The 15,584-nt window shown below is 41.8% G+C and overlaps 1 protein-coding gene across 1 annotated transcript in view; it reads left to right on the forward strand.

Moving 5' to 3' along the window:
- The window catches only part of nbeal2 (neurobeachin like 2), a 210,241-nt gene that overhangs the window by 54,073 nt on the left and 140,584 nt on the right, over positions 1-15,584 (forward strand). Inside the window, 3 exon segments of the mRNA XM_062957860.1 lie at positions 3,969-4,133; positions 14,137-14,218; positions 14,440-14,580. Of these exon segments, the coding sequence (XP_062813930.1) occupies positions 3,969-4,133; positions 14,137-14,218; positions 14,440-14,580 (388 nt within the window).

Raw genomic sequence — 15,584 nt, forward strand, 5'->3', positions numbered from 1 at the left:
CACCCACATCTATGGCAGGCATCCTCAGAGGTTGTGAGGTATAGTTGCTCAGTTTAATAGATGCTCAGTTTATTTAAGGTCCAAATAGAAAAAAAACTCCCATTGTTAATTCAAAACTCTACTCATCATCATCATCATCATCATCATCATCATCATCCAGTGTGTTTACTTATTGTTGTTCTGCACCATGATACATAGGGAGAGTCTGTGGTTTTTAACTCTGAATATGTTTTAATGGATTTTAAGTGGGAATTTTTACAATGCTGTTTATATTTAATCCTGTTTCAATGTTTGCATTTTCGTATATTTTAAATTGTATGCTGATGCTTTTATGTCAAGATGCTTTGAGTCTCCTGCCAGAGCGAGAGATAAAGTGAGGTATAAATAAATATAATAAATAATAATGATCTGTATTTTATCTGTGTATATTTGTTATATGTATTGTCAGATTAAGCAGGGTATAAATAAACATAATAGATAACAATCTGTATTTTATCTTTTATATGTATTGTCATGCTGTTTTGTTTTATTCTGCTGTCTTCATGTTGTACCTTGCCTTGAGCTACAAGGAGAGGTGGGATAACAACAACAACAACAACAACAACAACAACAACAACAACAATAATGAAAGGGTTGCGTTGTCAAAGGCTTTCATGGCCAGGATCACAGGGTTGTTGTGTGTTTTCTGGGCTGTATGGCCATGTTCCAGTAGTATTCTCTCCTGATGTTTCGCCCATATCTATGGCAGGCATCCTCAGAGGTAGACCTCACAACCTCTGAGGATGCCTGCCATAGATATGGGCGAAACATCAGGAGAGAATACTTCTGGAACATGGCCATACAGCCCAGAAAACACACAACAACCCAATAATAATAATAATGTGTTGTCGAAGGCTTTCATGGCCGGGATCACAGGGTTGTTGTATGTCTTTCGGGCTGTGTGGCCATGTTCCAGAAGCATTCTCTCCTTAGATGTGGGCGAAACGTCAGGAGAGAATGCTTCTGGAACATGGCCACACAGCCCGAAAGACATACAACAACCTAATAATAATAATAATAATAATAATAATAATAATAATAATAATAATAACTGGTGCCGTGCCAAAAGATCTCAGCCGGCATTTGGAAACAATAGACATTGACAAAATTACGATCTGCCAACTGCAAAAGGCCACCCTGCTGGGATCTGCACGCATCATCCGAAAATACATCACACAGTCCTAGACACTTGGGAAGTGTTCGACTTGTGGTTTTGTGAGACGAGGTCCAGCATGTCTATCTTGTTTGCTGTGTCATACAACATCGTTGTGTCAATAATAATAATAATAATAATAATAATAGTACCACCTAACACAAGAGGGAAAAGACCTATTCTCTTTCAAGACAGCGCTCTCACCCTAAGATTCTTCCAGTTTATCCAAAAACCACAGAACAGCCTTGAGATCTGGGAGCTTTAGTGTGTTGTTGAGTCATTTCTACCCAAAGGCAAACTTCTTTCTGGATAAGATTTAATCAAGAGAGTTGCCTTTACCGTCTTCTGAGGCTGAGAGAGTGTGACTTGCCCAAAGTTCACCCAGTGGGTTTCCATTAAGGCTGAGCGGGGATTCGAACCCCAATATTCCAATCATTGCAACAGCCTATAACTCTTTTAATGATATGTCTCATTGCAGTACAATGAGGATGTCAAGGTCGTTTGGTGTGCGTATTCTCATTATATATATATAGTTTTATTTATTATTAAAACCATGTATCACCAAACAAGAAAAGCTGTTTTGCAGCTCACTGAGTGCAATTACAGTAGAGTCTCACTTATCCAACATAAACGGGCCGGCAGAACGTTGGATAAGTGAATATGTTGGATAATAAGGAGAGATTAAGAAAAAGCCTATTAAACATCAAAATAGGTTATGATTTTACAAATTAAGCACCAAAACATCATGTTAGACAACAAATTTTTACAGAAATAGTAGTTCATTACACATTAATGCTATGTAGTAATTACTGTTTTTACGAATTTAGCACCAAAATATCACGATATATTGAAAACATTGACTACAAAAATGCGTTGGATAATCCAGAATGTTGGATAAGTGAGTGTTGGATTAGTGAGACTCTACTGTATTACGAATGCTGCATTAAAGAATGGGAGGAAGTCCTATTGTGAGGATTTCAGTTTCCAACCCAGAATATTATCAAAACAATTAATTTGCCCATTTCTGCTCCTGGAAATGTGTTCCTATGTCTGGCTCATGCAGTATCATGCTTCATAAAGTTCTCACCTTTGTTTCTGACAATTACATTTAGAAAAATATAGGTTGAGCATTCCCTATCCGGAATTCCCAAATCTTAAATACTCCAAAACCGGATTGTTGTGAGTTTTCCGGGCTGTACGGCCATATTCCAGAAGTATTCCCTCCTGACGTTTCGCCCACATCTATGGCAGGCATCCTCAGAGGTTGTGAGGATGCATTTGCTGGATTTACTTGGTGGGTCTGTAGATAATTAGTAGGTTGTGTTTCTTCAGGAAACAACAGCTAGGCTACCTGTATGCAAATACCCTCACTGATTGACTTTGTAGCTGCAAGGCTATTCAATGCTAATCAAGCTTGCTAATTGCAACATTCACACATCAAACAGACTTGGGTTCTTTCTACCACTCTGGACATCATTCTACATTTTTTTAATATATATATATACAGTAAAGTCTCACTTATCCAACATAAACGGGCCGGCAGAATATTGGATAAGCGAATATGTTGGATAATAAGGAGGAATTAAGGAAAAGCCTATTAAACATCAAAATAGGTTATGATTTTACAAATTAAGCACCAAAACATCATGCTATACAACAAATTTGACAGAAAAAGTAGTTCAATGCGCAGTAATGTTATGTTGTAATTACTGTATTTACGAATTTAGCACCAAAATATCAGAATGTATTGAAAACATTGACAACAAAAATGCGTTGGATAATCCAGAACGTTGGATAAGCGAGTGTTGGATAAGTGAGACTCTACTGTATACACACACATATATATATACACATACATACATACACACACACACACACATATATACATATACACATACCATGTTTCCCCGAAAATAAGACAGTGTCTTATATTAATTTTTGATCCCAAAGCTGTGCTAGGTCTTATTTTCAGGGGGTGTCTTATTTTTCCATGAAGAAGAATTCACATTTATTGTTGAACAAAAAATGAACATTTATTATATATTGTACAGTAGTTGTCATCACAAACCAGCATAACCAAACAATGAATCCTATCAAGAATTTCTTGTTACTACCATTATTTCCATGTACAACTATCTATGGTACATACATTTACCGATCCTGCATGCTCTGGTGTTCTGTTTGGCGGGCATGCTTCCAAACAAAACCTTTGCTAGGTCTTATTTTATATAGTAATTTATAGTAATATATAGTAAATAAATATAGTAATTTATTACCAGTATTGTACTATGCTAATAATATAATATTGTATGTAAATTTGTAAGCCGCTCTGAGTCCCCTTCGGGGTGAGAAGGGCGGGATATAAATGTAGCAAATAAATAAATAAATAAATAATAACATTACTTTCAGGGGAGGCCTTATATTTAGCAATTCAGCAAAACCTCTACTAGGTCTTATTTTCTGGGGGTGTCTTATTTTAGGGGAAACAGGGTATATACACACACATACATACATATACTCTACTTGCTACCTCTATGATGATGCCCTCACTAATTGACTGTGCAGCTGCAAGGCTACTCAATGCAGGCCAAACATCAGGAGAGAGTACTACTGGAACATGGCCCAAAAAACTCACAGCAACCCAGTGATTCCGGGCGTGAAAGCCTTTGGCAACACTTTTTTTGGTTTCATAGTTCTGCCAACGGAGGTGCGCATGAGATTCAATGGGTCATGAGGCTGGAGCCAATGTGTGTGTTTTGTGTGGTTGTTTCCCCAGGCCGGAGGAGTCGGTCTCGGAGATCCCGCTGCTTCCCCGCGATGTGCTGCAGGTCCTGACCCAACAGCTGGCGCACTGCGTCTCCCAGGTCTCCCGGCCGGAGGTGGCCGAGGCTGGCCTCCCCCAGGCCCTCTTGCTGGTCAAGTTCTTCATCATCATTTGCAGGTACGGACTCCCTTCTTCAGCCCTTCTGGCCCTTTGAGTTTGACCATGGAGAAACTCCAATCTTTGGGTCCAAACTGTGCAAGCTTTTGGATCCTGCAAGACTCTTTGGTGATTTAATTGGTGCTTTTTTTGTGTCAGGAGCGACTTGAGTCGCTTCTGGTGTGAGAGAACTGGCAGTCTGCAAGGACGTTGCCCAGGGGACGCCCTGATGTTTTGATGTTTTTACCATCCTTGTGGGAGGCTTCTCTCATGTCCCTGCATAGGGAGCTGGAGCTGATAGAGGGAGCTCATCCGCACTCTCCCGGGTGGGATTTGAACCTGGCAGCTTTCAGGTCAGCAACCCAACCTTCAAGTCACGAGGCTTTAGTCCACTACGCCACCAAAGGCTCCTATTTAATTGGTGCTGAAAAAGTGGGATTTTTGTAATGGATGCTTTGAAATATATTTACATATTTATTATATTGCATGATACAAAGGTAAATTGGTTCTTCTTTGACAGTTTAATTCAGGCATGGGTGAACTCCAACCCTCCAGGTGTTTTGGACTTCAACTCCCACAATTCCTAACAGGCGGTAGTGGATGCAACTGGTATAATTCTGCAGTGTGGATGCAACATTAGTGTGGATTTTTCTAATGCAAAATCTTGAAACCCGGGGTTGTTTTGCATTTTAGTGGCATGTTGTCTTTGCTAATCAAGGAGCATGCATGTGTGTGTGTATATATATATATATATGTATGTATGTTACCAAAATGCAAAACAACCCAGAGTTTCAAGATTATGTTGCTTCGACACTGCAGAATATATTCACACACATATGCTCCTTGACTAACAAAGACAGCATGTCACCAAAATGCAAAATATAGATATGCATGTATGCAGCTACAAGGCTACTCAATGCAGGCCAAACGTCAGGAGAGAATACTACTGGAACATGGTTATACAGCCCAAAAAACTCACAACATCCCAGTGATTCCAGCCATGAAAGCCTTTGACAATACCTTTTTGGTTTCATAGTTGTTGAAATGTATATATATATATATTCCTTCTTACCCCGGCTGGCTGGAATTGGTGCTTTCGACCCCAATGCTTTAAAGCAGGAAACCACAGGGTTTTCCGTAAGCGAAGCCCAGCGAAGCAATTGCTGATGTCAGGGTTGGATAAAGGAGAGAATTTTAATTGGGCAGAGATGATAATGCGCCTGATGAGCCGTGGCAAGGCGTGAGAGATCTGGTTCATTGGGTTCGGACGGTGGAAAGCCTTTTCGTCAGAATTGCAAACCGGGGTCAAAAGATGTCTTTCTCAACCACCCGAGAGGAAGAAAACAGGATGCAAAGGCTGGCCTGGGGAACTCTGGACAAATCAGGACTGCATCTCCTATCAGGCTGGATGGGGATGATGGGTTCTCCAGTCCAGAAACATCTTGACAGGTGCTTAACAGGTCAAAGAGGCAATAATATGACTTTGTGGATTTTTAATAGGAATTTTTCTAATGGGGAATTGTCTCGAGAGTTTGAAAAGTTTGGTTTTTCAAAATACTGCAGTTGGTATTCATTCTCAAAATCCCACGGCTGTATTCTGCTGTTGTTAGGCTATTTCACACCCATCCCGCTGTTGCACATTTTCCACTATTGTGCACTTGTTCAGCTATAGCACACTCATCCTGCTTTTGCAAACTGTTTTCTGTTGCGCTCTCATTCTGCTGTTATTAGGCTATTTCACGCCCATCCCGCAGTTTCACATTGCACTATTGTGCACTTGTTCAGCTATTGCACACTCATCCTGCTTTTGCAAACTGTTTTCTGTTTCGCTCTCATTCTGCTGTTATTAGGCTATTTCACGCCCATCCTGCTGTTGCACATTTTCCACTATTGTGCACTTGTTCAGCTATAGCACACTCATCCTGCTTTTGCAAACTGTTTTCTGTTGCGCTCTCATTCTGCTGTTATTAGGCTTTTGCACGCCCATCCCGCTGTTTCACATTGCACTATTGTGCACTTGTTCAGCTATTGCACACTCATCCTGCTTTTGCAAACTGTTTTCTGTTGCGCTCTCATTCTGCTGTTATTAGGCTATTTCACGCCCATCCTGCTGTTGCACATTTTCCACTATTGTGCACTTGTTCAGCTATTGCACACTCATCCTGCTTTTGCAAACTGTTTTCTGTTGCGCTCTCATTCTGCTGTTATTAGGCTATTTCACGCCCATCCTGCTGTTGCACATTTTCCACTATTGTGCACTTGTTCAGCTATTGCACACTCATCCTGCTTTTGCAAACTGTTTTCTGTTGCGCTCTCATTCTGCTGTTATTAGGCTATTTCACGCCCATCCTGCTGTTGCACATTTTCCACTATTGTGCACTTGTTCAGCTATTGCACACTCATCCTGCTTTTGCAAACTGTTTTCTGTTGCGCTCTCATTCTGCTGTTATTAGGCTTTTGCACGCCCATCCCGCTGTTTCACATTTCACTATTGTGTACTTGTTCAGCTATTGCACACTCATCCTGCTTTTGCAAACTGTTTTCTGTTGCACACTCATTCTGATGTGTGTTTGTGCTATTTCACCCCCATCCCACTCTTCCACTTTCCACTGTTTCACAGTCATTCCACAGTTATGCACTCGTTCTGCTATGTCACACTCTTTCTGCTATTGTACACTCATGCTGCTCTTTCTCAAATTCCACTGTCATGCACTCATTCCTCTGTTGTGTACTTACTCTTCTGTTTTGCTGCTATTGCACACTCATCCCACTGTTGTGCACTCATTCCACCCACCCTGCTGTGGCACGATTTTCACTATTGTGCACTTGTTCTGCTGTTGCATGCTCATTCTATTCTTGCATGTTGGTGTGCTCACTCTGCTGTTATATACACATTCCTCTATTGCGCACTTGTTCCACTATTGCACACCTCTCCCGCTGTGTCACTCTCATTCTGTTGTGGCTTACACTTTTCACTGCTGTTTTCTTGCATGCTCTTTCCACTGTTGCATACTCGTCCGGCTATTGTGCACTCTTCCCGCTGTCATGTGTTTGTGCTATTGTGCACTCGCGATGCCGTAGTGCTCTCATTCTTCCATCCTGCCCATTGCTCCCCGCTCAGTAGAACTTGCAATCCCGAATGCGTCCTTTTCCAGAGAGCGCTGACCCCATTTGCCCCCTTCTTTCCCCCTCGGATGCCTCTCCGGACGGAACAAGAGCTGTGCCGTCACGCTCCCTCCAGCCCCTAATTGACCATTTCTGGCCTTGGTCCACTTTTGGAGAGGCTTCGGGAAGCCCAGGCTGCTCTCATGCCATTGTGTGCCAATAATAACCCATCCTTTTTGCTTTTCCTCTTTCTCTGTGTTTGTGTCCATCCCAAGCACCATAGGCTTGGTTCCCCGGGGTCCTTTCGGTGCACAGGGAGCTATTCTTGGCCTGAGTTTGACAGAACCGAGGAAAGAAAAGCTTTGCTTCCTGCCAGGCCTGCGGTGTGCGAGCCAGAGATAAAGACCCCGGCAGATAAGGGCTTCTCTTCCGCAGTTTCCAACCTACGAAAGATTCGTTAATTGAAATTGTGGAGGACTTTGGGATAACGTGGGTCAGGAAACCCTCCGAAACCGCTCCTAGTACCCTTGCTTAATCTGTTTTTAGTACGATGCTTGTGTTTTAATTGTTTATTTTATGATGTTGTGATCTGATTGGGCTTATCCCCATGTAAGCCTTTCCAAGTCCCTTCGGGGAGATGGTGGCAGCATACAAAAATAAAGTTGTTGTTATTATTATTATTATTATTATTATTATTATTATTATTATTGATACAACGACATTGTATGACACAGCAAACAAGATAGATATGCTGGATTTCGTTTCACAAAATCACAAGTCGAACACTTCCCAAGTGTCTAGGACTGTGTTATGTATTTTTGGATGATGTGCGCAGATCCCAGTAGGGTGGCCTTTTGCAGTTGGCAGATCGTAATTTTGTCAATGTCTATTGTTTCCAAATGCCGGCTGAGATCTTTTGGCACGGCACCCACTGTACCCATCATCACCGGGACCACCTGCACTGGTTTCTGTTTTTTTCTGTTTATTATTATTATTATTATTATTATTATTATTATTATTATTATTATTATTATTTTATTTACATGTAAATAGCAACACAGCACACATGCACATTAGGTGCGCCCATCACCACCGGGACCACCTGCACTGGTTTCTGCCAGAGTCTTTGAAGTTCAATCTTGAGGTCCTGAGAGCGGCTGAGTTTTTCTTGTTGTTTTTCATCAATGCGACTGTCACCTGGGATGGCGACATCAATGATCCAAACCTTGTTCTTTTCCACAACTGTGATGTCTGGTGTGTTGTGTTCCAGAACTTTGTCAGTCTGGATTCGGAAGTCCCACAGTATCTTTGTATGTTCATTTTCCAAGACTTTTGCAGGTTTATGATCCCACCAGTTCTTTGCTGCTGGGAGGTGGTACTTGAGGCATAAGTTCCAATGAATCATTTGGGCCACATAGTTGTGCCTCTGTTTGTAGTCTGTCTGTGCAATTTTCTTGGAGGAGGTGAGGTTCGCAGATTCTTTGTGCCCGGTCTGTCAGGGCTTTGATTGTGCTCCTTTTTTGACTTGGGTGATGGTTGGAGTATTTATGAAGGTATCTATCCATGTGTGTGTATCTAGCCTGCCGTGGTGGAGTGTGTGCTAAGAGCAAGGTGAACCAGCGCTGAGGTGCAACACTCTAAGCACTTTGGACTTTCGTTCCAGACTGCTAGTCCATGTGGTGTCAAATTGTGTTAATTCTACAGTGAATTCTACATCTTTGTTTTGGAATTAATGCAAATATCCGATGATGGAACAGCTGGAAAAGGGATGAAATATCAACGGAGGATTCACTTGGTCCATTGCACAACTTCTTGAGAGCTGGTTGTTCAATTTAGGCCATGGGTTTTTCCACAGAGCTTTCCTGCGGTGGGAGCAGAACACAGAATGTTGCGGCAGTCGAGGAATTAAATGGGGCCACTGGGAAATTCCCAAGATGTGAGAAGCAGGTGCGCCGGTTAATATTAAAAGATGGGAGTTTTCTGATTGGCACATTAGGGGCTTTTCTTTGGGGGTTTTGGGCATGTTTCTGAGCATTAAGCTCCAATGTTCTATGTTGTTTGGGCGAACTTGGAGGGAGCAACTATCTTCCAACGCTCCCCAGATATTTCTTGCGTTGCTAAAGCTCAAAGTTTCCTATCCCTGTGCATTTTTATCATGCTAGCATGCCTCGAACTTGTGTTTAACATGCTGTATATTTCCTGTGTGGGTGTGTTCGCTGGTAATATTCGCCAGACTCGCCGTTAAATCATTTCCCTTAAGAAGCACGTTGTCAAGATCAGAAGAAATTGACGCGTTCGTTTTGGGGGCACGAAACCCTTTGCTTTCGCATCATGCGCACATTTAAAAACACAGACGTCGCTGTGCAGCCAATGAGTTAAATACGGAAAACAGAGCTTGATAAGACCTTTAAGGGTTGAAGTGAACGTTCCTGTTCTTGAGAGTCTTTGACAGAACAAAACATTTCAGTGTTGGATGGAGAATGTGGCCAAAGCACAGCTCTGACCTTTAGGTTTCTGGACACTTGGCAAATGCTGTTACTGTTTGTTGACATTGGCAGGTTTAACTCTTGTAAACTTTGAGTGTTTGCAGATTTGATTCATTTGTTCTCCAGATTGTCCACTATGACTTGAGGGTCAACGTTGACTGGAGGCTGAACCTAACATCACAACAGAAGACCTAGGGGTCCAAAGAAAGAACACTTACCTAGGCATTTGTAGGTCCTCCAGTGCAATTCTGTGGTCATCTTCCAGCAGAAATTGGCCATACGGTTGCACTGGAGGACCTGCAAATGCCTAAAGAGAATGGTTTTCTAGGCATTTGTAGGTCCTCCAGTGCGATTCTGTGGTCACCTTCTAGCAGAAATTGACCATACGGTTGCACTGGAGGACCTGCAAATGCCTAAAGAGAATGGTGTTCTAGGCATTTGTAGGTCCTCCAGTGTGATTCTCTAGTCAACCTCTTCCAGAAGTGTGCTATTGAGGAATTTTTGGATCTTGGTCTGCAGTTCTTTGTTCAACCTCTGGCAGAAGAGTACTAGGTCCTCCAGTGTGATTCAGTGGTCAAACTATGCAAGTGGTGCACTATTGAGGGATCCCTAGGTCCTCCAGTGTGATTCAGTGGTCAAACTATACAAGTGGTGCACTATTGAGGGATCTCTAGGTCCTCCGGTGTAACTCAGTGGATAACCTATGCAAGTGGTGCACTATTGAGGCCTCTCTATGTCCTCCAGTGTGATTCAGTGGTCAACCTATGCCAGTGGTGTACTGTTGAGGAATCTCTAGGTCCTGTAGCACAGCTATATGGTCAGCTTCTGGCTAAAGGTGACCATAAAGTTGCGTTGGAAGACCTAGGGGTTCGTAGAAGTCCTCAACTGCAATACTGTGGTAATTGTCTGCCAGAAATGTAGTATTTAGGCATCTTTAGGTCCTCCAGTACTGCTCCATGGACATACAGACATACACATATCTTCTCTAGACATTTGTAGGTCCTCCAGTGTGGTTCAGTGATACACTTATGGTAGAGTTCTACTATCAAGGGATCTCTAGGTCCTGTAGCATAGCTATATGTTCAGCTTCTGGCTAAAGATGACCATAGTATGGTTTTAGAAGACCTAGAGGATCCTAGAGATGGTCCTCCAGTGCAATTCTGTGGTCAACATCTGGCATAAAGGTACTATCAAGGAATCTCCAGGTCCTCCAGCACAGCTCTGTGCTCAACTTAGTCAGGTATATGTACTATTGTGGAAGCTCCAGGTCCTCCAGCACACCTCTGTGCTCAACTTTGGCCAGATAGATGTGCTATTGTGGAATCTCTAGGTTCTCCAGCACAGCCCTGTGGTCAACCTCTGGCCAAAGGTGAGCATAGGTGTCAGGGATTCCTCTTCTTCAGAAGAGGAAGAGGAGCGGGAAACTGCTCATGAATCTGAGGGCAAGTTGGAGCATGAGGAGGAGACTTTGCTAGTACCCTCATTCCAGGAGAGGCGAAAAGAAACAGAGCAGAGACGTTGCTCAGCTAGAATAGCTGCCAGAAATGCAGCTGAGTGATTAGGAACTGCCTTAGCAGCTGTGAGAGGACTCAGGGCTATAAAGCCAAAGCAGGTGCAGCCAGGTCTTGCTGGTAACAAACTGACTCTAATGCCTTCACCCTCTGTGTGCCTGCTCCAAGTCTGCATCTGGCTGTATGTCTGTTTCTTTGTCTGAAGGAAGACTTCCTGGCTTTCTTTTGCATTATTCCACTGAGTGTACTGTACTTTGTGTTTTGCTGAAGTAAAGCAGTTTTCATTTACTTACCACAGTGTCTTAAGGCTGTTCTTGAAAGACAAAACAGGACAATAGGCTTGTGCTGGAGGACCGAGAATTCCCTTTGATGTGGTCATCACCTTTGCAGAAATGTAAAATTAAGGAATGTCTAATGTCTTCCAGTGCAGTTCTGTGGTCAGCTTCTGAAGGGACCTAGAGATTCCTCGAGATTATATATCCCTCTGGCCATTTGTAGGTCCTCCAGCATAATATTGTGTCCTGCTTCCACAGAGTCGCACCGCAGGACCTAAAGGTTCCCAATTCTTTCTCAATTAAAAACAACAACACATTTTTAAATTTTTGCATTTTCGTGGGGATTCCATTGTGGTTTGCAAGAAAGCCCCTCCAGATCCTGGAGGACGACTTGACTTGCTTTCTCATTGGGAGCTTGAGATACCCGGGGATTTGCATCTTGCCCTGCCTTTGTATGCAAGAACTCATTTATATGCAAATGCCTGCCTCTGAAGGATGGAGGAGGGGTTCCTGATAGTACGAACCACGGCTCTTGCATTGAGGTGCTTTGTACATAACGAACACCCCCGTTGTGAGACCTGACTGTCCGTGTCAAGACATGAGAAGCGACAAAAGACGTTGCGCCGACCCTTCCTCTCCATCATCTCTTTGACTGTCAATGGCTTCAAAGGAAAATTCCTCATTGAATTGCTGTGAGTTTTTTGGGCTGTATGGCCACCTTCCACTAGTATTCTCTCCTGGTGCTTCGTCTGCACCTGTGACTAATGGCATCTTCATAGGTTTGTGAGGAAACAACTAAAGACTTGGATGTTTCGGTTGCCCTTCGGTGAGACAGTCATTAGATAATCATTTCCAGATGGTATTAATAATCTATCCTGCCTTTTATTAGGTCCTTACCTTTTATGCCCTTTAATTCAGCACTTTATTTTTGCATTGCTGCCTCAGTTTCCCACCTATGGAGATGATAGACCTGTGCCTGGTGATTGACTGATATTATTAACTATTGTTATAATATTCTCGTTTTTATATTGTATGACTGTTTTTATCTTTTTATACTGTGAATTGTGTTTATGTTGTTTATTTTGTGCAACTATGTCGTCGGGCTGTGCCCCATGTAAGCTGCCCCGAGTCGCCACGGGGAAATGGTGGTGGGATATAAATAAATAATAATAATAATTATTATTATTATTATTGTTGTTGACACAACATAGTATGACACACAGTCCTAAATGCTTGGGAAGTGTTCGACTTGTGATTTTGTGATACGAAATCCAGCATATTATTATTATTATTATTATTATTATTATTATTATTGGCACAACATAATATGACACACAGTCCTAAATGCTTGGGAAGTGTTCGACTTGTGATTTTGTGATACGAAATCCAGCTTATTATTGTTGTTGTTATTATTATTATTATTATTATTATTATTATTATTATTATTGGCACAACAACATAGTATGACACACAGTCCTAAAAGCTTGGGAAGTGTTCGACTTGTGATTTTCTGATACAAATTCCAGCATATTATTATTATTATTATTATTATTATTATTATTATTATTAGCACGACAACATAATATGACACACAATCCGAAATGCTTGGGAAGTGTTCGACTTGTGATTTTGTGATACAAAATCCAGCATATTATTATTATTATTATTATTATTATTATTATTATTATTATTATTGACACGACAACATAATATGACACACAATCCTAAATGCTTGGGAAGTGTTCGACTTGTGATTTTGTGATACGAAATCCAGCATATTATTATTACTGTATTGTTGTTGTTGTTGTTGTTGTTGTTACAACAACATAATATGACACACAGTCCTAAATGCTTGAGAAGTGTTCGACTTGTGATTTTGTGATACGAAATCCAGCATATTATTATTATTATTATTATTATTATTATTATTATTATTGACACAACAACATAGTATGACACACAGTCCTAAACGCTTGGGAAGTGTTCGAATTGTGATTTTGTGATACGAAATCCAGCATATTATTATTATTATTGTTATTATTATTATTATTATTATATGTTGGAAACAAGACAAGGGGAGTGTATATATATCTGTGGGATAATGTCCAGGGTGGGGTGGAAAAATCCTTGTCTGTTTAAAGCCAGTGTGAATGTTGCAAGCTTGATTAGCATTGAGTAGCCTTACAGCTGCAAAGCCTAACGGTTGTTGCCTGGAAGCATTCTTTGTTTGGGAGGTGTTAACTGTTCTTTGATTCGTGTCTAGACAATGCTGCATTTGGTGGTCACAATATAGACTGATGTACAGTATAAATAGACTCCTGCAGAGGTGAGAAGATCCCTCTTATCCTTTGCCGGACGTAGTATTTGTTGGATTTTCTTGTTGGGTCTGTAGATAGTTTGTAGGTTGTGTTTCTTCCTCAGCTTCTCTATGTGGTCAGTGCTTCCCTTGATGTCTGGCAAGAACACTTTCCCTTTGGGTGGATCTTTGTCTTGACTCTCATGGCTTGGTCTTGGTCTTGAAGCTCTTCTGATGTCCATGGTGGAGTCTCCATTGGTCTGGAGAGCCCAGTTTAGGTTGTTTAGTTCACCTTGGAGGAGGTGAGGTTCACAGATCTTTCTCATTGCCGCCGTATCTTCTCTTTTGCAGGAATCTAGAAAACGTCCAAGCTGAACGGCCCCCAGTTTTCGTCCACGAAGTCGTCAGCTTGTTGTCGGCTTATTCGAAAAAGGTACGTTCAGATTTCCTCCACTTTTCCATTGGGTTTGGGAGCTTCCAATTTCTAGAGATTGCTTAGCGGGGGGTTGGACTAGATGGCCCATGAGGTCTCTTCCAACTCTACTATTCTATGATTCTAAGTTGCATAGCATTGCAAGAGAGATCTAAATGGGTGGCATTGGTGTCACCATGTACAAACCCTGCAGAGTTGGTTTTAGCCAATGTTTCTTGCAGACCTGCCTTTCCTGCAAGCCTCTCCAGATACATCTCCAGGAGTTCCCAAACTTTGCCTCCTTCCAGATGTTTTGGGCTTCAATCTCCCAGAATTCTTCACTGTTCACCAAGCTGGATGAGGATACAAAGCATGGCAATCACTGATCTACACTGGGGAATGAATGCAGTTTGGCATCACTTTAGTGCCATGGCTCAATGCTGTGGAATCCTGGGGATTTTGTTTGCACACTCTTCAGCCTACTCTCCAAAGTGTTCTGGTCCATAGTAGTAGTAGTAGTAATAATAAATATGACTCAATGTTGTGGAATCCTGGGGATTCTGTTTGCACACTCTTCAGCCTTCTCTCTAAAGTGTTCTGGTCCATAGTAGTAGTAGTAGTAGTAGTAGTAGTAGTAATAGTAATAATAATAATAAATATGACTCAATGTTGTGGAATCCTGGGGATTGTTTTAAACACTCTCAGCCTTCTCTGCCAAAGTGTTCTGGTCCATAGTAGTAGTAGTAGTAGTAGTAGTAGTAGCAGTAGTAATAAATATGACTCAATGTTGTGGAATCCTGGGGATTCTGTTTGCATACTCTTCAGCCTTCTCTCTAAAGTGTTCTGGTCCATAGTAGTAGTAGTAGTAGTAGTAGTAGTAGTAATAGTAATAATAATAATAAATATGACTCAATGTTGTGGAATCCTGGGGATTCTGTTTGCATACTCTTCAGCCTTCTCTGCCAAAGTGTTCTGGTCCATAGTAGTAGTAGTAGTAGTAGTAGTAGTAGTAGTAGCAGTAGTAATAAATATGACTCAATGTTGTGGAATCCTGGGAATTGTCTTGCGCACTCTTCAGTCTTCTCTCCAAAGTATTCTGGTCTGTGGTAGTGTTGTCGACCGCGTTTCTAGGGGATCGGGCCCCTTAAGGAGAGAGCCGATCCGGTCCTGAGAGAACGGACCTTGGCGGAGCCAATAGGAGAATATGAGCCGCAATACAACCTGAAGCCGAAATGAAGAAGGTCCGCCAAAGTTGAAGGAAAATCCGCCAAGGAGTCTTTATTGAGCGATTCAGCTGAAAAGGACACTAGTAGCGATCATTCAGTCTACTAGCGTATCATATGTTTCAAATAAAGCCATATTTATACAATGTTTCGGTCTGACAGCC

This window comes from Anolis carolinensis, chromosome 6 (genome assembly GCF_035594765.1).
Source record: "Anolis carolinensis isolate JA03-04 chromosome 6, rAnoCar3.1.pri, whole genome shotgun sequence".
NCBI classification, from domain to species: Eukaryota; Metazoa; Chordata; class Lepidosauria; order Squamata; family Dactyloidae; genus Anolis; species Anolis carolinensis.